General features: G+C 38.0%; 2 protein-coding genes and 2 pseudogenes across 2 annotated transcripts; 1 reads left to right on the forward strand and 3 right to left on the reverse strand.

Moving 5' to 3' along the window:
• The first annotated feature begins 4,718 nt into the window (after positions 1-4,718).
• Positions 4,719-5,147, forward strand: LOC126590472 (uncharacterized). Its single transcript, XM_050255923.1, has one exon. The coding sequence runs from the start codon at positions 4,719-4,721 to the stop codon at positions 5,145-5,147; it is 429 nt and encodes a 142-aa protein (XP_050111880.1).
• Positions 5,148-11,756: 6,609 nt separating this feature from the next.
• LOC126590473 (uncharacterized) lies at positions 11,757-13,167 on the reverse strand (annotated as a pseudogene).
• Positions 13,168-14,612: 1,445 nt separating this feature from the next.
• Positions 14,613-17,834, reverse strand: LOC126590474 (putative FBD-associated F-box protein At5g56410; annotated as a pseudogene).
• A 1,028-nt stretch (positions 17,835-18,862) lies between these two features.
• On the reverse strand, positions 18,863-21,357 carry LOC126590061 (F-box/FBD/LRR-repeat protein At4g00160-like). Its single transcript, XM_050255550.1, has 4 exons — positions 21,255-21,357; positions 19,861-20,860; positions 19,471-19,602; positions 18,863-19,363 (listed from the first exon to the last, which is right to left on the reverse strand). Exons 2-4 carry the CDS (start codon positions 20,851-20,853, stop codon positions 19,061-19,063), a joined length of 1,428 nt encoding a protein of 475 aa, XP_050111507.1. The 5' UTR covers positions 20,854-20,860; positions 21,255-21,357; the 3' UTR covers positions 18,863-19,060.
• Positions 21,358-21,686: the final 329 nt, after the last annotated feature.

Genomic DNA, 21,686 nt, shown 5'->3' on the forward strand with positions numbered 1-21,686 from the left:
AGCGTGTGACTAAATGAAAAATCAAAATAAATCAGAAAAGTCATCAAATAGGACACATGTCAACACCTGGTAGAAACGATTTATTTCATCTGCATATTATATTCAAAATTAGGCATTGGAAAATTCTATAAATAGAAGTCATTTCATTCATTTTAAGGAAGGAATTCATATTACACCTTGAAGCTCTGAAGCTCTGAAACTCCGAAACTCTCAAGCATCCAGGTTCCCGAAGAATCAAGAAAACCTTCTTCGTTCTTCGTTCATCGTTCTTCCAAGATCAAGCCCCGACGGCCCTTGGATCAACAATCATTCACCTTCAAGATCAACCCCCAAAGGCCCTTGAAGAACTTCCATCAATTCAAGATCAAGCCCCGACGGCCCTTGAAGAAAGTGTTCATCGTTCATCATCCGTTCATCCTAAGATCAAGCCCCAACGGCCTTTTGGATCAACAACATCGAAAAATCCATACATCCAACCGTTCTTCAAGATCAAGCCCAAAAGCCCTTGAAGATCCGTACATCCAACCGTCCTTCAAGATCAAAGCCCAAAAGCCCTTAAAGGTCCATTCATCACCGTTCTTCAAGATCAAGCCCAAAAGCCCTTGAAGATCCGTTCATCACTGTTCTTCAAGATAAAGCCCAAAAGCCCTTGAAGATCCGTTCATCACCGTTATTCAAGATCAAGCCTCAACGGCCCTTGAAGAAACGCTCATCCTCAAGATCAAGCCTCAACGGCTCCTTGAAGATCCGCTCAAATCCACCTTCAAGATCAAGCCCACAGCCCTTGAAGAACGTTCATCCTTAGATCAAGCCCAACGACCTTTTGGATCAATCAACATCCACAAATACACACCTTACGGAGATCGAATCAGATGATCAAATTTGAGAGAGATTGTAAACCCAAAATCATCAAATACAAATATTATTTTGTGCACGTTGTTCTTGTCTCTTTCGTTTCAGGAAATTTTCGTGTTCACAAAACCCTCCCCCCCAGTGGTTTTGCTGGCCTTAAACATGGGGAACCACTACAAAAAATATGGGCACTGCACACAATAAATTATTTGTGCCCTTTGAGGCTAAAGAGCACCAACATATGTGCCCATAGACCAATATCAACAATGTGGCAACTATAATATTGTTTGTGCCCTCTATAGGCGTGGCCATTGGTAATAACGCACAATATTGCTTTTGTGCTCATAGAGAAAGCACAAATAATAGCCTATTTGTGCCTTAATTCTGACAACATGTCAGATGACAGACAATCATGCGCACAAATTTCAAATCGTGCCCAATAGGTTCAATTAGGAAAAAAAAAAATTTGAAACAAAACAAAAAAAATCTAAATTTTCATAAAATCAACAAATCCCACAATGTACATGTATTTCAGTTATTTACAACAAATCCCACATATTTACAACCAAGCCATTTTTCAGAATCCTATCCTCCCCTATTGCAGTCGTTGGACCCAAGTTCTTCATGCAATGTAACTTAACCACATTCCCTTCTTGCCTATAAGGGATCTTAGTATAAAACATAGAGTAAGAAATAGTTATACCTTACAAATAGCATCCATTTCATCAAGATTATCACATGCAAACCACTCTAGTCTCCTAGGGAATTAAGGACATAATGACATTAGCAATTATTGAAAAACCAACCTAAGTGCAATTGACATATATTTTTTTCATTACCATGAGCCATTTGATCATTCTCAGCATCAGTAATTAGATCCCTAACATTTTTCTCAGTTTCACCAACGAACTTGCCCAAAATTTCAGGGCCATTAACAATATAGCACAGTTCACAAAAACAGAAATCTCATCAATCACCAATACAGATAACAAGTAACATATATTAGGATAAGTTGCATATCCAAAATCATGCAGACATGCTCAAATATCTTTGGAACCTTAAAATAATGTACTAGCATCAAAATAATGTGTTAAATCGGCATGGTTCAATGTTTACACTTGGCAGAACTTATAATCGATTTATTACCTAAGCCTATTATGAAAAATAAGAATAAAAGATTGTGACAATGAATACCTAGTTCTTAATTTCATCTCAATTTCATGTGTCATCAATTGGTTGAGTCTTATTTGATATTACGGCTGAAACATAGAAAGGTAATCATTCAAACGAACATAACAAATTCTTAGTCCTAAGAGAATGGCAACTCTCATAAATTTGATTATTAAAGAAAAGGTGGATCAAACTCCAAACCTTTGGTTCTTTCCTGTTCGACATCCTTCCAATTTGACGAGCCATGAGAGAAAAAAAGAGAGGCCATAATTCAAACAACACACTAGTTTGAGAAAAAAAGAAAGCATCAAATGTTGCGTAATGGATATGATCCAAAGTCCAAACACATCCAAACTCATACATGCATAATGTTCATTCTTTTTCTTTCTTTTGAAAATTAGACTCTGAAACTTCCCAAAATATTAACATGCTTTTAATCATTTTATTAACTGTGTTTATTAAGCACTATTAGGATACTAATACAAAAGATAGAAAACTAAATATCATGAGTAAAACCTACTTATATTTCATGTAAGGCTCGAAATACCTTATATGGGAATTTTATTTCTCAAGTATAAACATTAGCAAGCTGTAAGAAACTTCACTCCATTTATCTCATTCCACAGAGTACCTATAAGTTACAACATTGTAGATACACATTTGTACCTGAGAACTATTTGGGTGAGCTTCCATTGTGGGTCGAGTGCCAGATACCTTTTTTTAGTAGTCCGCCAACAAGTTATCTAAAGAATTTAACAGCCAATATGTAGCTTAGGAATAATGAAAATCACAAATTTGATTTTGTAATGGGCTGTATAAATGATAAATATCACATTATCATTCAAGACCAAAAATATGAGTCCTTTTTCAATCTCTTTGCGAAAACTCAAAAGGATTCAATTTCAGAAGGGTTTTTTTATACCCATATGCACATTTGGGTTTATTACTCTCCTCGCATCAATTTAAAAGGTACATAATTTCCAGTTCATGTACAAATAAGATAATTATCACAAATGTTTCCAATGTAATCAAATAAAAAATGTAAGGACAATACCAAAGCATCTAAAAACATACGCAGATAAATAAAAAATCCAAGAACAAGACATACCGCTATAGGGAATACCACACTACAAGGAAAATTTACGCAAGGCCTTGACATCATTGTAACAAGCCCAATGGTACCGTAGTGCACACATTGTAACCTGCAATTACCGCTTGATTCACTTTAGAAATTAAATGCAGTCTTCCAATGTAGAACAATTTTCAATCCAAATTAGATGAGAAAGGCTTCACACTCTCCTGCAGAGTTCCATAAATTAGACTGCAACAAAATTAGCATTTTTATATTACATCTAAAGCCTAAAACCAACTATCAAACTCACATTTCTTTGATTTTCTTTATAAAACAAACTTGTAGACAAATCAAACAAATTTGAGCACAATCTCAATTCAAACTCCAAATAATTAGTGAGAAAAAAGTGAATCACTTACAAGGTTCCCTGAGGAGACGTTGAGTTTCCTGCAAGATTAAATACAAGGAAAAAAAAACACACACACACACACAAAAGTTGTTAAAAAATACACAAAAAATCATAGAAAAATAACAAAGGAAAAGCCCAGATCCAAGAGGAGTCCTTGATACTGTGGTTGTCCAGCTGACAAACAGCATCCATCGGCGGAGTCTGAGAAGGGCAGAGATGAAAGAGGCAAAAATGGGTTTGTTTGAATCTGAACCAGATCAAATCCCCTTTTGATTATAACCAAAAAGAGAAACAAGCTCAGTTCCCCTTTTGTTTCAAACGAACCCTAACCCTAACCTTAAAATTAATCACAAATTATTAACTAAATTAACCAATGCAAGTTCTAAGTTCTAACCATTTTACCTGGAATGAAGTGGAGAAGAATGAATCACATTATGCAGACACTGAACTGAAGGGGAAATGGGGATAAGATGAGAGTTGAGGCCGACTGATTTACAGATTCTGTGTGAATGAGAAGGATTTGCAGAGTCTGAGAATATGTGAACTCGACTTGAAACTTAAGTTGAGACCCAACGATTCATAGAGTGTGTGAGCTTTAAAGGGGAAGGATTTGCAAATTCTGTTTCTGCGTGAGATGTGAACTGGAGTTGAGAATTGAGATGAAAGGCAAGAGAGAGAGAGAGAGAGAGAGCCTGGGGTTGAAGAGAGGCTCGATTTGATTGGGGAAGGGAGAGCGAGAGAGAAGAGAGGCATGGTTTGAACGAGGAAACACAGAGAAAGGCGGAATGAGGAAACGAGGAGAGAAAGGTGTAAAGATTGAGGTAAAGTGTTTCTCATTTCATTTAAAACATTATTTTAAACAAATGGCACAAAAAATCTACCTTTACATTAAATATATTAAATTATAGGGCACGATTATCTTTATAGTGTCATTGCAAATTAATAAAAAATTTCCATTTCTGACATTAAAGGCACAAAAGTCATGGTTCTGTGCCCAATAATGTGATTGTGTCCATTTCTCTTAACATTGGGCACAATACATAGTGCTTATTACGGAATGAGCACTTTCCATCCTATTGGTGTTTAAAAAGACACAAACACCTAATTTGTCTCCCTAATTTTGTGCCCAAAGGCCATTTTTGTTGTAGTGAACGATTATACTAATACTAATAAGAAGAATCTTATTGCTAGTAGGAAGCAGCAAAGGTTGATTAGATGGAACTCTCCCCACCACCCCCCATCTCGGGTGGTGATTTCTTCAAACTAAACTTCGATGGCTCTGTTAAAAACTCAGTGGCAGCTGCAGGATTTATCATAAGGAACGAATATGGAGAACCAATGATTGCTGGAGCAAGGTCATTTGGGGAAACTACCATCAATGTTGCAGAATGTCTTGCGCTTAGGGATGCCTTTTGGATTGTGAGGAGTAAAGACTTTCAAAAAATCTTGGTGGAGGGTGACTCAAAACTTCTTATTGATGTGATGCAGGGCACGAGTGGTGTTCCTTGGCGAGTGATGAGTATAATTGAGGACATCAAGAATATTGCTAGGTCATTTGATTGTATCTCTTGGACTCATGTGTTCCATGAAGTAAATTTTGTGGTGGACGCTATCATGGATGTGGGTTTTCAGCATTTGGGATAGTTCTTTACCATCTACTGCTTGTAGAGCTCTTTTATTTGACTGTACTAGAACTGGGTCTGCTCGGGGAGCTTCTCTTTAATCTATTGTGTTTTTTTTATTTTAAAAAAAAAAAAAAAATAAAATAAACCTAACCATTAGGAAGTGGTCCAGTAACTAGGGATGAATTTCAAACCTGTATTTCACATAGCACATCCTGGGTTCGACTTCTATAGTGAATCACACGATGGTGGCCAAGGTGGACTGTTGTGGCGAAACCACCAGTTGATCCTCCTTTTCTTTTTTTTTTTGAATAAACCACCAATGTTCTCAACAAATCAAGCCATTGCCTATCTTGGGAAACTTGTCACTTCTACCTTGTGGCATAGTCGATTAGGTCATCTTTTAAACCCTATTGTTTTGTCTTATACTTCATAAGTCTAAAGTGTCTATTGTAAAGGGTATATCTTGGCATGCGCCTACCCCGACATACGACCAAGATTGATGCGTGACATCACCACATTTCTATTTATCTATCATGTCTCGCCTTCGAGGCAAAACCAAAACACAATCAATGATTTAACCACACATTCATTTTCTTTTATTTCATGGTTGCATCTAACCTTAACGTTCGACTGCCTACGTACCCTAAGAAGGGATCAAGCCATTCGTATTTCACCATTCACTACACTCCAACGTTGATCACAATACGTTCATGTGACAACTCGTCCCTAGTTCTACGATTTTATAAATTTTAAAAATGTGAATTTATGAGAATGCCCTAGACGCGAGGGTATTGACTTTCGTCGACCAATGTATAGTGAAACGTACAAAATATTCCTTTTCTATACTCCAGAAGTACTCGACGGTGCGAATGCATAGATGCAAGTAGAATTGAAATCAAAATTGCGACGGAGGTTTTATGGAACTAAAAATCCGAAAATTACTTTTGTAGAAATTACTATATATTATTTTATATATTTCTCATAATTATTATATTATTATTTTTAAAATTCTTTTTGTGAGATTTGAGGGTAGTGAGAGTATCGGGAATAAGGGGAATCAAAGCAGAGGAAAGGGATAAGGGCATTGGCTGCCCAATCAGGAAATAAGGGGGAGGACCAATTGGAGTAGAAAGGGAAGTGAAGAACCAATCGAATGGGAGATCAGGGAGGGAAGGGAGAGAGGTGAGTGGCTCCCAACCTAGACCTCCATCCCCTTAACCTGTATACCTAAAACCCGACCGGTGGCGCCACTGGTTTTGAAGCATTTTCCAGTGTTCTTCGATAAATTAAGACTCCTCATCACTTGGAATCATCCTAGGATCATTCCGTCTATCCTTTTTCTTTCCAAACTCGAACCACAGACTTCATGGGTGACCCGGCGACAATCCACCCATTTTTGAAACACTTACCTTCAATCACCACCACCAAAACACTTCTTTGGAGGTTAGGAACAAAGCCTAAACAATTTTAGGGGCGGTGGTGTTGCAGATTGATTGAATTGAAAAACACCCAAATTCTATGGTTAGCGATTTGAAGTTTTTCCCAGCCAAATTGGACTTGACCACAGGTATGAAACTTGCTCTACTCGTTGAGGTCTTCATTCCTATAAAATTTGAGAATTTTTAGAAATAGTTGATTTTTCCGACAAGTCGGGGAGGCTGACCGCTGTGTGCAGCAACGAGTGGGTCGAGGTACCCTTAACCTTCCTAGGCTAAATTTGATACCCCAATTCAACATGTGAAGTTCGATTGATGAAATCTCATCGTTTGAACATAGTTTTGATAGAGACCGCCACTTGATCCTTATATGAATTGATGATCCGACTGTTGGATCGTCACTAAACTTTACTACGTTATAGTACATAATATTTGAGGATATTAGAAACTCACGGATAGGGAATCCAACGTATGGACCTTCATAAATTAGATTTGTAAGCTCATAAAATAAAACGTTAACCGCCACTTGAATTTGTAATTGACAAAGATCGAACCGTTGGATCATAATGAAACTTTACTATGATGTTCTAGAAGCATAATTTGGATCTTTGGAAGTTACGGATTAGAAATCTGAGGTGTGGATTTTTCGGATCGAGTTACGTAGTGTTATGGACCCTACCGCCGACCTTTGACCCACGGTTAACTTTTGGTCAATGGGTTTCAAATCATTCTAGAACGTCCTTGGGAGATGTGCTTTATGTAGGTTATGTGTTCTATCGATAAGAATTCTGAGACGTGATTTGATAATTGTTCTAGGCGCCGATCGTTTGTGACGCCTTAATATTCATGCTAGGGAGTTGTAGCACAAACTCCAGGTGAGTAGGTCTTTCTCTTTTTATAGTATATGTGTGTGTGTGTATGTGTGTGTGTGTGTGTGTGTGTGTGTGTGTGTATGATTTATAGTTTCCACAATACTTTTGAATTTATTTATGCATTTCATGCCATGATTAAATTATGTTATGTGAAATGTTGCATTGTGGTGAAATGCCAAAATGATCCTTCGGGATGCACAGGTAAGTTCGGGTAAGCTTATTAGATTGCTTACAATCATTGAATCATTATGGTATGCATATATTCATGTAGTACTCATCATTGCTGCACCCCAGTGACTTTTTTAGTTGACTTTTTGGGGGTTCGTCCAGGACCTCTCCTAGGCTAATTTCGACGTCCTGAACCCGTTTTTGAAGTCCGTTTTCCCAAATTCAATCGTTTGAGTATAGTTTGACTAAAGGTACTCCTTTATGTGAATAGGTGCAATTATTAACGGTGATTCCGTTATTTCCTCGTGGTATAGCTTTGCACCATCGGTGTACGGTTAATGGACCCCTTCTAAAAAATGCATGTTTTAATAGTAGAAATGCATACATGAAAAGCATGATTTGATGATTACGTTTTATGAAACGTTTTGTGAGATAACATGCTTACTGAGGCTACTTTGAATTATTACTATTTTCCTATAACCCGTGTTCTTATAGAATATCTGATGGATGACGATATGATATTTAGAACATGTTTTGAACACCTCTTTATAGTATAGATGATGGATGACTTTATACTATGAAGTTGTTTTTCAATATATATATGTTCAATGGTTTTGTACTTACCTAGTGGTCCTTTCCGCTACGGGACGTAGGGATAGATTCCGGTCCATCCCGGGCGACGGTTTGGTGTTGGCATAAGGCCTGGAGTGTGTTTCCTCTGGCTATTTAGCACAGGGATGGGGAGCCGGCATGGGCCTGAAGTGTATTTTCCTCTGACTGTCTGCTCAGAGACGGGGAACCGGCATGGGGCCTGGGGGTTATCGGACAATTCACTAGTGATTATTATATATGAGTTATGATTTTAGACATTGCACGACATGCTAGATTTCGGAAAACCTATGTTTAACATTATATATGTGTTTTCATAAAACCTGGGGGTTAGTACGTTGATAACTGTTTTATTATATATATACCAACTTGGTCCACTCATGTTTGTTTTGCGCCCCCCTCAGGACTTAGAATCGAGGCGTACAATCCCGGCATCCAGGCATTTCCGCATCAGTATCTTCGAGTCCTCTTGGTGTGGGACCCATTCTTTTATTCACTCCATTTTATATTATTTCCTTTAGTGTTCTAGTTAGTTGTATGCTCTGAACACGTTCCTTAAATGCATGTTCCTTATTCTTTTACATTTATAAGTTTTATCTATCCTTTATTTTCAGCAATTGCACTCAATAAATGGCTTTCGTCACCCTCGGGTGTCGGCCAGCACATGACCATCCCGATGTCCCGAGGATATCGGGATCGGGGCGTGTCAATGGTTATGAAAATAGAATTGGGAAATTTTTATAATTTACGAAGTTTAAAGTTTGGAAATTTATTATTTAAAATTCGTAAACATTTTGAGGTCACAATTTATATTTTTGAATAGAGCTCGATTTCATGAACACGTAGGCGCAAACCGTTCATGAAACGGGGTTGTAACGAAGAAGTTATTAACGATTGAAGTTAGGGATAAATGGTCATTTAATCAATATCTGGAAGGCTCCAGATTTGCTGGAGCAAGGATCTGAGAAGCCACATGTGTGGCTATGATGCAAAGGGAAGGAGAGAAAGGGAGAGTCACGGGCCAATCAGAAGGGAAGAAAAGGAGGGAAAAGAGAGAAAGAAAGGGGGAGGAAAAAAAGAAAAGAAAGAGGGGGTGCCGGTATTTTCCCGACCCGACCTGGCAAGAAGGACCGACGTCCTTCGTGGTGTTTTATAGCGAGATTGCCACCACCCATCACTTGGAAACACTTACCCTACCTCCCCTCTCTTAATTACACCAAAAAACATAAGGGTTTTAGAGGTGGTTTGGTGACAAAACATCTGTGGGTGTTGTGGCCACCCTTGTTCGAATTCCACCAATTGTAAAATGTTTCCCTCCAATTACCACCATTACTAGACTTCCCTTGAGGCCTAGAACAAAGCCCAAACAACTGTAAGGGTGGCGGAGCACTAGAGGTGACAATTCGAGGCCACACATGTATAGGGTTTCCGGCGCGTTTGGGCCAAATTGGAGCATTTTCAGGCCAAATTGGACTTGGCTGCAGGTATAAAGTTTGCTCTATTCTTTGAGATCTTCATTTATCTAATTTTTGAGAATTTTTAGAAATAGTTGAATTTTTCCGACGAGTCGGGGCGGCCGATTGCCACCCGCAGCGGCGAGTGCGGCGGCGCACGGCCATGGAGCTAACATTGTGTTTTTATACAAATTTCGTTATTCTAATTATGCTTTCGAGATCTAACTGTTGTGTTTTGAATATTAATACGATTGTGGTATATGTTGGATTTAAATGAATATATTCGGATTTGGTATTAAAATTTTGGAAATGTGAACTACGAATGGCTTGATCCCTGTTTAGGGTACGTAGGCAGTCTAACGAGACGTTATATGTAGCCATAAAATAAGTGAAATTAAATAATCGAGAATTAATATTTAGTTGGAGTCTTGATCTGAGAGAATAAATTGGGAATAAATTGGTAAGATAATTGAATAATGGTATGTTTGATAAGAGAATTATGGTTTAGACCATTTTGTGGAATTAAGGAATTAAAAGCAAAGAACCTTAACCTTTGAATAGAAAATTTATCAAGAGTTTAAAATGGGCCTATCATCAAAATTATTATCCGAAATAAATTAGTCGGGGCAGGGCGTGGCAGTTGCTGAGCCCAAACACTTCCAAGCCCAACCTAATTATCTAACCCAACCCAAAACCCTTAAGAAACCAAACTAGGCCTTTGGGCCTAGAACCCTTCGACCCAACCCAGCAACCCCTTTGACCCAGCCCCTTTGGACCTAATGAAATATTCTTTGGAATATTCCCGTGTTGACCTTTTCGTAATTTACCCGGGACCCTTCTTAGGGTAATTCGACGTCTTGAATCCATTTTTGACGTCTGTTTTCCAAAATTCAATTGTTTGAGTAGAGTTTTATTAATTGGACCCCTTATGTGCTTAGGTGCATACATTGTTACATTTGCGTCTTCGCTAATTTGCGTGGCTCTTCGGCGGCTAAGTATATGTGAGTGGACCCTTTCTAAAATGCATGTTTTAATAGTAGAAATGCATACATGAAAAGTATGATTTAATGATTACGTTTTATGAGATATTATGCGTACTTAGAATATTTTGGAATATTTTGGAATATCATATTTTTCTATCCAACCCATGTCCTTTGTAGGATATCTGATGGATGACGATATACTATTTCGAACATGTTTTTACACACTTCTTTATAGTATAGATGATGGATGACTTTATACTATGAAAGTGTTTTTGAGATATGTGTACCTATATTTGGAAAGACTATATTCAATGTTTTTGTGCGTATCTAATGGTCACTGTTATGCCTATTTGGCAATGATATTTATATTGGCTTTGACAAGGCGTAGGTTGGGCCTATTTGGCAATGATATTTATATTGGCTTCGGCCGGGCATAAGTTGGGCCTGTTTGGCAAATGAAGGAAGTGTTATAAATGGCCTGTTTAGCAAATGAAGGGTTTTGATTAAATAGATACTGATACTAATACCACTAGTTAGCACTATATACAAGATATGTTTTATGGCATGCTAGGGTTTCGGAAAACCTATTACATATTATGCTATTGATGTTTTAATAAAACTTTGGGGGTTAGTATGTTGATAACTGTTTCAGTATTTATATATATCAACTTGGTCCACTCATGTTTGTTTTGCGCCCCATAAGGATTTAGATTCGAGACATACGATCCCTGTGTCAAGGCACTTTCGCATCGGCATCTTTGAGTCCTATCGGTGTATGACCTATTTCTTTGCTCATTCAATTTTATATTATTTATTTTTAGTGTTCTAGTTAGTTGTATGCTCTGAACACGTTCCTAATTTGCATATTAATTATATTTAAATTTATAAGCCTTATTTATTTCTTGTTTTCATGCATTCTAAATGGCTTGCATCACCTTTGGGTATCGGCCAGTACATACCTACCATGGTATTCGGGGAATATCGGGATCGGGGCGTGTCATTAACATTCTCCTTCTCAGATTTACACAAACTGCACCAATGAAGATTTACACAAACTGCACCAATGGGAAGAAATACAAATAAAAGGCCCTCACCTTTGAACTTGATCACAAGTGTTGACCTTCCCAGTAGCCACTAACCACACAAGAACTTTGACCTTCGGAGGAGATTTTGATTTCCAAATCTGAGAAAAGGGTGGAAAATGTTGCATAGTTCCATTGTTGCTCAAGAAAGAGCTATAGGATTTGCAAGTGAACAATCCTGATAAGTCTAGTTTCCATCTTCTGTTATCCGCTCTTGATTAAATTAAACGAACACTTTCCACCTTCTGTAATAACCTAGCTGCCTCTGCTATGTCCAACTCATTCAAATTTCTTCTGAAGTCAAAATTCTAGCTCAAAGAATGAAGAGAAAAATCCACAAAACTTGAAATGCTCTGGTTGTGCATTCTCGATAATAAGAATAATCTAGGATATTGCAAAGTCAACTCTGACTGTTGACCGAGTCAACAGTCAGAGTCAACTGGGCTTTGAATTGGGTTGGGCTGAAAAGGCCTTAAGGGTTTGGGAATGGGTTGAAAACCCCTTAACAGAAAATGGCCCAAAGGGCCCTAATTCTAAAACAGAAAAATAAATAAAACCTTAAAAGGTTTTTGGGTTGGGCTAGAGGGCTACGGGCCTTAAACATAAACGGCCCGAGGGCCTTTAAGTCCTAAAACAACTAACAAAAATAACTAAAAATGAACTGGGCTAGGATTTTAGGCTTAACTCCCCACGAGCCTAAGGCCCGCTTGCCTTGGAACTGGCCTGTACGGCCTAGCGTCGACGGAGAAGAACGCCGGAGCTTCAACAGCTCCGGCCGGCCTCAAAACACCACCCTAGACTCCGATCTAGGTACCAAAATGAAGAGCAAGACAATGGGAGTATTTCTATACCTTCCTTTCGTCGTGGAACGGCCGGAGATGGCCTGAAAATCCCCCGACACCCGCGGCTCGCCGGAAATGGGTGTTCCTACACCCGAGTTCGTTTTCGTCCTAAAACCTCCAAAAATCACGAATAAAACTCAGTTAAAACCCATTCCAGTAGATTCTAGGACGAAAAAGGGAAGGTTTGGAGCTTACCTCACCGGAAAAATATAAAAGTTCACCGGAGTTCCTTTTTCCGGTTTTCCTAGGGTTGCAGCACGAGACAGAGGGAGAGAGAAGAACGAGATGGTGATGGACTTCCTCGCGCGGGGAGATGGGTGCGTGCGTGCGTGCTGCTACGGTGCAGAGAAGAGGGAGAGAAGAGATATGAGAGAGAGCCGAGAGGGAGAGAGACAGGACAAACAAGAAACAGAAAAGAAGAAGAAAGAAGAAGGGAGTTCACGGGGGGGGGGGACAGAGAGAGAAGAGAGAAAAGTGAAGGGGGTGCTGCCACGTGGCAGCTTGTGGGAAAGAAAGGAATCCATTTTCAGATTGGGTAGATAAAATGGGACAAAATTGATATATTTAAAATGTTTTGGGATAATTACATACATATATCTTTATAAATAGGGGGTGGGTGTTACAACCATAAATCAATTTATTTTTTTTCGATTTTCTCCACATATTCATAATTATGAATATATAATTTATATATTTAAGTTTTCAGGGTATTACAACAGCCCAGCCTAAAGGCTTGGGCTGGGTAAAAAAGGTTTTAGGTTTTGGACCTGGGTTGGTGGAGTAAGGGATTGGGCCAAAGGTTTGCGGGTCACCGGACCCTATGGAAGAAAAATGCAGGAAATTCGACCGGGAGCTTTTCGAGCTCCAGTTTGGGGTCAAACTACAACAAAAAATCATGATTCAACAACCAAAAAGAAGATATGAAGATAAGGAACAAGGATATACCAAGGTGGGTTTGAGTCGACATCAGGATAGGCCAGAAAATGGCCTGGGTGTCACGAATTCCTTCGCTAGAAACTGGGATTGAGTTCCAGGGATGTTTCCTGCACCAAACTCCTACGAAAAGTCTTAGAAAAACTAGAAATACAACGGAAAGCACGATTCAAGAAATTTTGGGTGATTCTCAGGACTTACCACCGTCGGAAACTCACCAAGTTCTCCAACCTTTCGCACCAATTTCCATGGCGCTACACCTTTCGGTCATGGGGTTCGAAGGTTGATGTGTATGGATGTGTATGTGAGGGTTGGCACCTCGGGGAAGAGGGAGCTGAGAGATAGATGTATGCGAGAGAGAGAGGGAGTGAGTCGTGAGAGAGAGAGCTTGAGAGGGAGAGAAGAGAGGGATCCGAGAGTGAGAGTGGGTGGGAAGCCACATGGCACAAGGAGGAAAGAGGCCAGGGGACCAAAATGGAAGGGGGCCCACTAGGCACACCATTTAACACACAAAAAAAATATTTTAAACCAAAACCCATAACCAAAGTAAATTACAAACTAAATTTGGGGAGGGGTTTTACAGTTAATCATATTTTTCTCCATTGCTCTTACTCAATACAGTTGTGGTGGAAATTGGTTCAGGAAGTTAGAGTTAGTTGGGTCATTCCAAAGGGTTGTTTTGAGCTTCTAAGCACCAATTTTGAGGCTTTAGGAAAGGGGAGGAAAGCTAAAGCTTTGTGGGGCTGTTTGGTGTTAGCAGTTTTTTGGAACATTTGGTTGGAGCGTAACAGAAGAGTTTTTGAGGATTATAATGGAGTGGGGGTAGCAGAACTATGGGGTAGAGTAAGATACTCGGCAGCCCTCTGGGCATTAGTTTCGAATGAGTTCGGAGATTATTCTCTTTCTCATATAGTGTGGGATATGTTAGCAGCCGTAAAATGATTTTGGTTGAGGTTATGTTGTAATCAGATCTATTTGAGAGGTCTTAGCTAGCTTTGCCACATGGTGGATTTCTTATCCACTATTTTGTAATTCTTGTTTTTATTTTAATAAAGTGTTATCGTATCTTCTCAAAAAAAAAAAAACATATTGTATAAGGAAGAAGTTAGGGCACACTTACCTTCAAACGATGAGATCTAAGAAACAGATATTTAACATTGGAAATTCCAGCCAGAAGCGCAGTGGAGCGAATGGCAAAGCGCTGAACTTGATTTGCAGAATGTTCCCAGAGATCAATAGTAGCATTGACTAAGGATTTTGCATTCTCCAAAAAACAATCAGTTAAAACATTCTGGTTGAGGTCAAATCTTACAAGCTTTGGAGCAGCAATGAAAAAACTGCACTTCTTATAACCATCTTGCGAATTCCAATATATTCTTAACGTCTTCAGTTCAGGCGCCGAGATAATGAAATTTAAAACGGCATCACCAAGATGAGTCTGTTGAGGTCGATAGAGGAAATTCCAAAAGCGATCATTTCCATGAGATCCAGTGATAAACAAACTCTCAAGTACAGGGCAGCACGAAAAAAGCTTCTCCATTGAGTTATTTTGTGGATGATTAATATCAAGACGGAGGGATTTGAGACTTGGAAAACAACCTGATGTAGGAGGCTTGATAATAAAATTTGACATCAGCGTCAAATCCATCAGTGTTTTGCACGAAAAAAGGCTTTGAGGCAACTCAAAAATCTCATCTTTAGGTGACCCAACATCTAGATCAAGTTCAACAACATTACGCCTAATGGCAGCACGAATCCAACCATCAACACGAGAGAAATCCCCAACAGAGTTACAGCAAAGAGTGAACTTTTGAATGTCTGATGAGTTACGAGAGAAGAGTACATTATCAACGTGCCTCGGAAAAATTAACCTCGTAATATTGGTCGTCAATTTCTAGATTGGGAACAGAAGTTCATAAGTTCTTCCATCTTCTAGACAGAACTGTGGTCTGGACAGCATATATTGTTGGAAGGAAGGAAAGTATGTGACAAAGAACGGCATCTGGTAATGCACTGATCCTGTGGCACCCAACGTGTGTCGAAGTTGTGTAAAAAAAGTAGTGTCATTGATCCGCCACAAAGGAAAATGATGAAAGTTTAAACATATTTTCTTGAATACAAAAATAAATTATTACTATTATTTGTATGTATTTTAAACTTTGCAGTTAACAGTAAAATCCTTGAATACCCATTTATCTCCATACATATTTAGGCATGAAATTTTACTTCCTAATGAACAGGATTTTTTCATGGAAGCAAACAAATCCAACAAGAAATAAAGATTACATTGTTCTACTATTTCTGATTTTCTTGGTAACCAAACAGATGAGATCTTTACTCACTTTTGCTTGAAGTCAGTCAAATTTGAATTGAGCTTTACCCTCCCTCTCTCTCTCTCTCTCTCTCTCTTTCTCTCTCTCTCTTCTGTTTACTTCTGCTTCTGTTTTATTCTAAGAAAAACTAATGAAAATGATTTGAAAACTTTGAGTTTTAACGATAATGACAAAATAAAGGGTAAAGTGAATAGTATTAGGACTAACTTTTTAGTGTAAAAATATGATTTTTCGTTAAAGTGAACAGCACCGGGAACTTTTCGTTAAAATTTTCTTTATTCTACTCTCTCAGTCTGTCCACTTCTTACTGTTATTTCTCTTGGCCTTGTTGGGCTTTTGGCCCCTTTAATGGATAGTTGAATTTCTAGTTACAAAAATGCTAAGGAAAAGATAATGCATTGACAAAAAAATAAAAATGGAATAGATAATGCTAGAGAGACTATTTAGTTAAATAATTTTTTTTTTTTGCCAAAATTTTAAAATTATTTAATGTGGTTATTAATGATTGAATTCTTATTTAAGTGTTGATTAACATACTTGTTTGCTATCGGTTACACATTGCATAGTTTGCATGAATTATGGAATTGAAAAAAAAAATACAAGTAAAGTTTGTCATTATATAGTTAAGTTTGCATGAATTATAGAATTGAAAAAAAAATACAAGTAAAGTGAAATATCCCACATCGACCAACGGAGAGAGAGTGATGTGCCTTATATGTACATGCCCACCTCCATATAACACGAGGCCTTTTGGGGACTCACTAACTTCGAGTTTGATCGGAACTCCGAAGTTAAGGGAGTTTGGGCGAGAGCAATCCTAAGATGGATGACCCACTGGAAAGTTCTCATTTGAGTTTCCAGAAACAAAACCGTGAGGGCGTAACCGGATCCCAAAGCGGACAATATCGTGCTACGGCGGAGCCGGTCTGGGATGTGACAGAATGGTATCAGAGCCACTCTGTCGTTCGGTGCGAGTGTGCCGACGAGGACGTCGAGCCCCTAAGGAGGGTGGATTGTAACATCTCACATCGACCAACGGAGAGGGGGTAATGTGCCTTATACGTACATGACCACCTCCATATAGCACGAGGCTTTTTAGGAATTCACTGGCTTCGAGTTCAAAGTTAAGCGAGTTCAGGCGAGACTAATCCTAGGATGGGTGATCCACTGGAAAGTTCTCGTGTGAGTTCCCAGAAACAAAACTGTGAGGGCGTGGTCGAGGCCCAAAACAAACAATATCGTGCTAGGATAGAGCCGGTCTGGGATATGACATAAAGTTTGCATTAATTAGAATTACGCTATGCTTACGAACAGTAAACCAGTTCATTTTGATATTTAGTTTAGACTGAATTCTAGTTTATTGCAGTCATTCGAACACATCTTTTTACTCACGATTTGACTGAGCGTTCAGTCCTGAAAATATTATTGTATGTCATACTGAAGTATAGCTATTGGTTGCTATTTCCACTTCTATGGTTCGGTATCAAAATCTCTACTTGCATTATAGTGTAATGACGAATTATACCACGTGACGGTACTCCAAAATCATAGAACAATCACTCTCGTAGTCTTTGATTTTTGTCATCTAAATAAACACACATATCTAATACCAATACACACTTACATTACGTTAGCTAACTAGACAACAGATTGGATCATCTCATAAGAAATAAACTTTGTTTAGCAATTCCCAACAACAGTTTGATTTCTTGAGAAACTCCGTTCGCAGTTCAGTTTATAAGACAGACGGATGCAGATTCTAACTTCTAATTACGAAGACGATGCTATTACAACTTTGACAAGTCTCCGAAGCCCTTTGATTTTGAATCCTAAAACGGCATTTAGGTAAATTCAACTTGACAAGTTTTTGAAACCCTCTCGAACATTGAAAATTCTTGGTGTACCTCCTCTTTTGTGCAGTTCAGATCACCTGTAGAAGTAGCCATCTTGTCCAAAACTACGTTGTTCTTCAACAAATACTTAGCAACTTCCATCTCATCTCGCTGACCCTTGAATCCCTTAATGAAGATGGTCTTGAGGTGCGACAGCAAACAAAAAGGCAATGTCTGGCGGATTTCCCAAATTCCATTGACGCTCATCTTCCTCGTAATACCATTTGTTTCCATGACAATCTTTAAAAGAACGGAAAATAAGAATCGTTAAGAGCCTGCACATCTTACAGTCATATAGCACAAGTGAAATTATATCTTACATTATTTTGAAAGAAAAAATGTTCCAGAATAGGTGAATTCTTCAAAGGGATCCTCATTCTTTGGTAAAAATGGAGAATATTAATACACACACATATATACATGCCCTTTATCCAAGGGGATCCTCATTCTTTGTTACAAATGAGAATAGTTGTACGGCCCACCCTATATATATATATATATATATATAAAACTGAATTTACTATTTTCCTGGTAACCAAACAGATAGCAAGGAAGGCACAAAGTTATGAAGAGAAAATACCTGAGAAATGGTGGAAGAAGATGAGAAAATGAGAACCCATTTAGCATCACGAACGACAGTGTTTTACCATCTTTCTATAGCCAGCTGAGAATATGGGGTTTTACTCTCTCTTGCTCGACTTGATTCGAATTTGAATTCAGCTTTACCCTCTCCAGATTTTGTCTTCTTCTAGTCTGCTCAGTTTCCAGCTTGCAGTTCTAGTTTTTTCCCTTGAGCATGTTGGTCTTTGGGCTTGCTTGTGTCCTTTGATCAGCTTTTGAGCCTTTTAATGAAATGCTAATCTACATATTCGAACTGTTTCACGTGCTATGGCTTTTGTTCAAATTCCGAGTACATTGCAGTCATCCAAACAGAACGTTAGAAAGTTCAATTTGATGTCTCTATACTCGATTTGACTGAGTGTCCGCAGTATTGGAAAATATTTAGTATTGGAGTGGTCGCGTGATAGTCCTTGTGTTTAACATTGGTTGACTACTATATAATGGTATGCCCTCTCGCAAGCAAGAGATCTTGTATTTACTAAAATTTTATATGCACCAATGCACACTTATATTTGCTAACAAGACATTTCAGACTGAATGATCTTTCAACTTTTAAGAAAATAAACACTGCTAGAAATTCCCAACAATAATTTGATCTCTGGAGAAACTCTGTTAGCAATTCCAATAGCGGCAACAAAACTTATAAGACAGACAGACATGTTCTAAAATTGTGGACTTCTCAAACATAAAATCCTTAAAACTGCATCCTAGATAAATTCAACTCGACAAATCTTCGAACCCCATTTAAACGCACAAAGTTCCTTGTATACCAGCTTCTCTTGTTCATACCACTGATCTCTAGGAATATGCATCCAGGGATAAATAGTAAGCTTCTTCAAAACTTCGCCGTTCTTTAACAAATACTTTGCTACTTCCATCTCGTCCTGGCTTCCCTGAAATCCTCTCAAGGAGATAGTCTTGAGGTGTGACAACAAACAATCAGGCACAAGCTCTGGTGGATTCCATCGATCTTGTGAGTGCTCTGAGAATAGTTCTCTACAGCTGAAATACTGAAATTGCATATACACGTAATACCAAATTAAGAACGAATGAAATGAAAATTGTTCAAAGCTGCATGCTGGTACCATCACGAAGAATAAGGGGAAATACATCTTACCTGATCTCCTAATGCAAGATATTCCAGTTTAGGTGATCTCTTGAGCAACTCGATTACCAACTCGCAGTAGTGGCCATCATAAAGAGTAAGTTCCAATTGGCTCACATTATTAAAAGCAGGAAGATCATGCACCTTCATTAAAAAAATGCTGATCAAACAGAAATTGAACATTTGCTTACCATTTCAATCAGAGACAGTTAATAATAACAATTAATGTGGTAAGAAAGGAAAATAAGGGGAATTCAATGGATGTTCTCTCGCAGCTCGATTATGAAGTTTAGAATATCAGGGAAGAAAGGTAAGAACTTTCTTATGACAATTCAAGTTTATTAAATATTTTCATTCCAAATCAAATTCTAACAAACTGTAAATAAGTAAGAGCATATTTACCTTCAACAGTGAAGGCACGCCAGACAGAGAAAGATATTTTACATCTGAAAATTTTTCCAGGGATGGAGTTGCCCTGTTAGAAAATCCAAGACGTTTATCTGGAAGGCCCCAAAATTCATCTTCATCTGAATAGCTAGCATTGTCATATGAAAATCTGTCTTTGAAATCAATTTCAGCTCTGACAAGAGACACTGAACTCTCCAAAAAGTAACTTGACAAAACATTGTCACTGAGATAAAGATTTTCCAGCATTGGGGCATTAATCAAGTACTTGGTCCAATGACGAGAACTCGGATGGTCCAGAGAAATTCTTAACGTCATCAATAAAGGTGCAGATATATAGAAATTCAAGACATCACGAAATCTTAAACTCAGATCTATACTCAATTCTTCAAGTATAGGACAACAAGAAAGAAAATTTCCCAGGGAAGTAAAGGAATCCGTGTCTGGCCAGACAACTGACATAGAAAGGACCTTTAGACTCGGGAAACACCCTTTTGTAGGAGCATAGGTAATACAATTTGAATACACAGTCAAAACCACTAGGGTTTTAGACCTGAGAAGACTTTGAGGGATTTTGAATTCGCGAGTAGGAGTGTTACTGTCAAGGGTAAGATGAAGATCCAATTCAACAACATTACGCCTAACGGCAGTTCTAATCCATCTACCAATATGAGAGAAGTCCTTAGCACTGAAATCCTGTTCACGCCTACAACAAAGAAGGAATTTTTGGATGTCCGATGAGCCATGAAAGGAAAGTGTACGATAAATAAAGTTCATAATGCGATTTTTGTCAACCCTATAAGTTTCAGGGAAATCTTCTTCATCAAAATTCAAATTGGGAACCGAAATCCATAAGTTCTTCCATCGTTTAGACAAAACGGTGGTCCATACAGCATATATAGTTGGAACGAATGAAAGTATGTGACAAAGAAGCCCATCTGGCAATTTACTGATCCTATCAACTCCTTGATGCTTTGAATTCGATTCCATTTATACCCTGATGGTTTTCAGAAAAAAAAAAATTGGTTAAAATTGCAATCATCGCTGTAGATTAGAAGCTAAGAAGCTAGGTTTTATATCCTCGGTAAAATTTCGTACATGGTTATCCAAATACATGTACATTTCAAAATTATTAAAAGTTAAGGATTGAATTCTCTCCGTAAAATTTTGTGAAGATTTCTGATGTAACAAACTGAATTGTCAAGAGAATAATAACCACAACAACTTTGCAGAGGCTATATGTACTACATAATTAGAAAATAAAAATTGGGGATTGTGTTTTTCTCAAGAGATATCGAGACCAAGAAAACAAAGGCAAGAGCTTAAATATTTTCTCAATTTTCTTGGTAAGCAAATAGATGGTAAGAAGTGAAAAGTTACGCCGAAATTACCTGATAAGAGATTCAAAGATGGTCCAGGACGACGATGCCAGCGCAGGGAAAATCACTGTGGCTACTGAGAAATGGTGGGAAAATGCTAAGGTTTTTGTTTTCCTACTACTCTTTTTATAGCACACTGCTTTTCTGTTTTGCAAATCTAGCATTCAAAACTTAAAATTACATTTTTTTCGTTTTTTATCTAATTTTTATTTTTAATACAACAATATTTTAATATATTAGATAAGAATTAATACGGAAAGATTTTAAATTTGATTTAATTGATTGTGTGCGTATGATTTGGAATTGTGATTGATCATGTAGGGATTGATTTGGAAAGAGATTTTAAATTACAAAAACGATTTCATGTATATCTTGATTTTAATTGATTGTGTGCCTATGATTTGGAATTGTAATTCATGTAGGGATTGATTGGGAAAGATATTT

Source organism: Malus sylvestris, chromosome 11, assembly GCF_916048215.2.
Source record: "Malus sylvestris chromosome 11, drMalSylv7.2, whole genome shotgun sequence".
NCBI lineage: Eukaryota > Viridiplantae > Streptophyta > Magnoliopsida > Rosales > Rosaceae > Malus > Malus sylvestris.

Coding starts and splice junctions, on each gene's coding strand:
- LOC126590472 (XM_050255923.1), top strand. CDS start 4,719: ATGGAACTCTCCCCACCACCCCCCATCTCGGGTGGTGATTTCTTCAAA.
- LOC126590061 (XM_050255550.1), bottom strand. CDS start 20,853: ATGGAATCGAATTCAAAGCATCAAGGAGTTGATAGGATCAGTAAATTG. Junction 19,603..19,860: donor GCGTGCCTTCACTGTTGAAG/GTAAATATGCTC, acceptor TTTTTAATGAAG/GTGCATGATCTTCCTGCTTT. Junction 19,364..19,470: donor ATCTTGCATTAGGAGATCAG/GTAAGATGTATT, acceptor ATGCAATTTCAG/TATTTCAGCTGTAGAGAACT.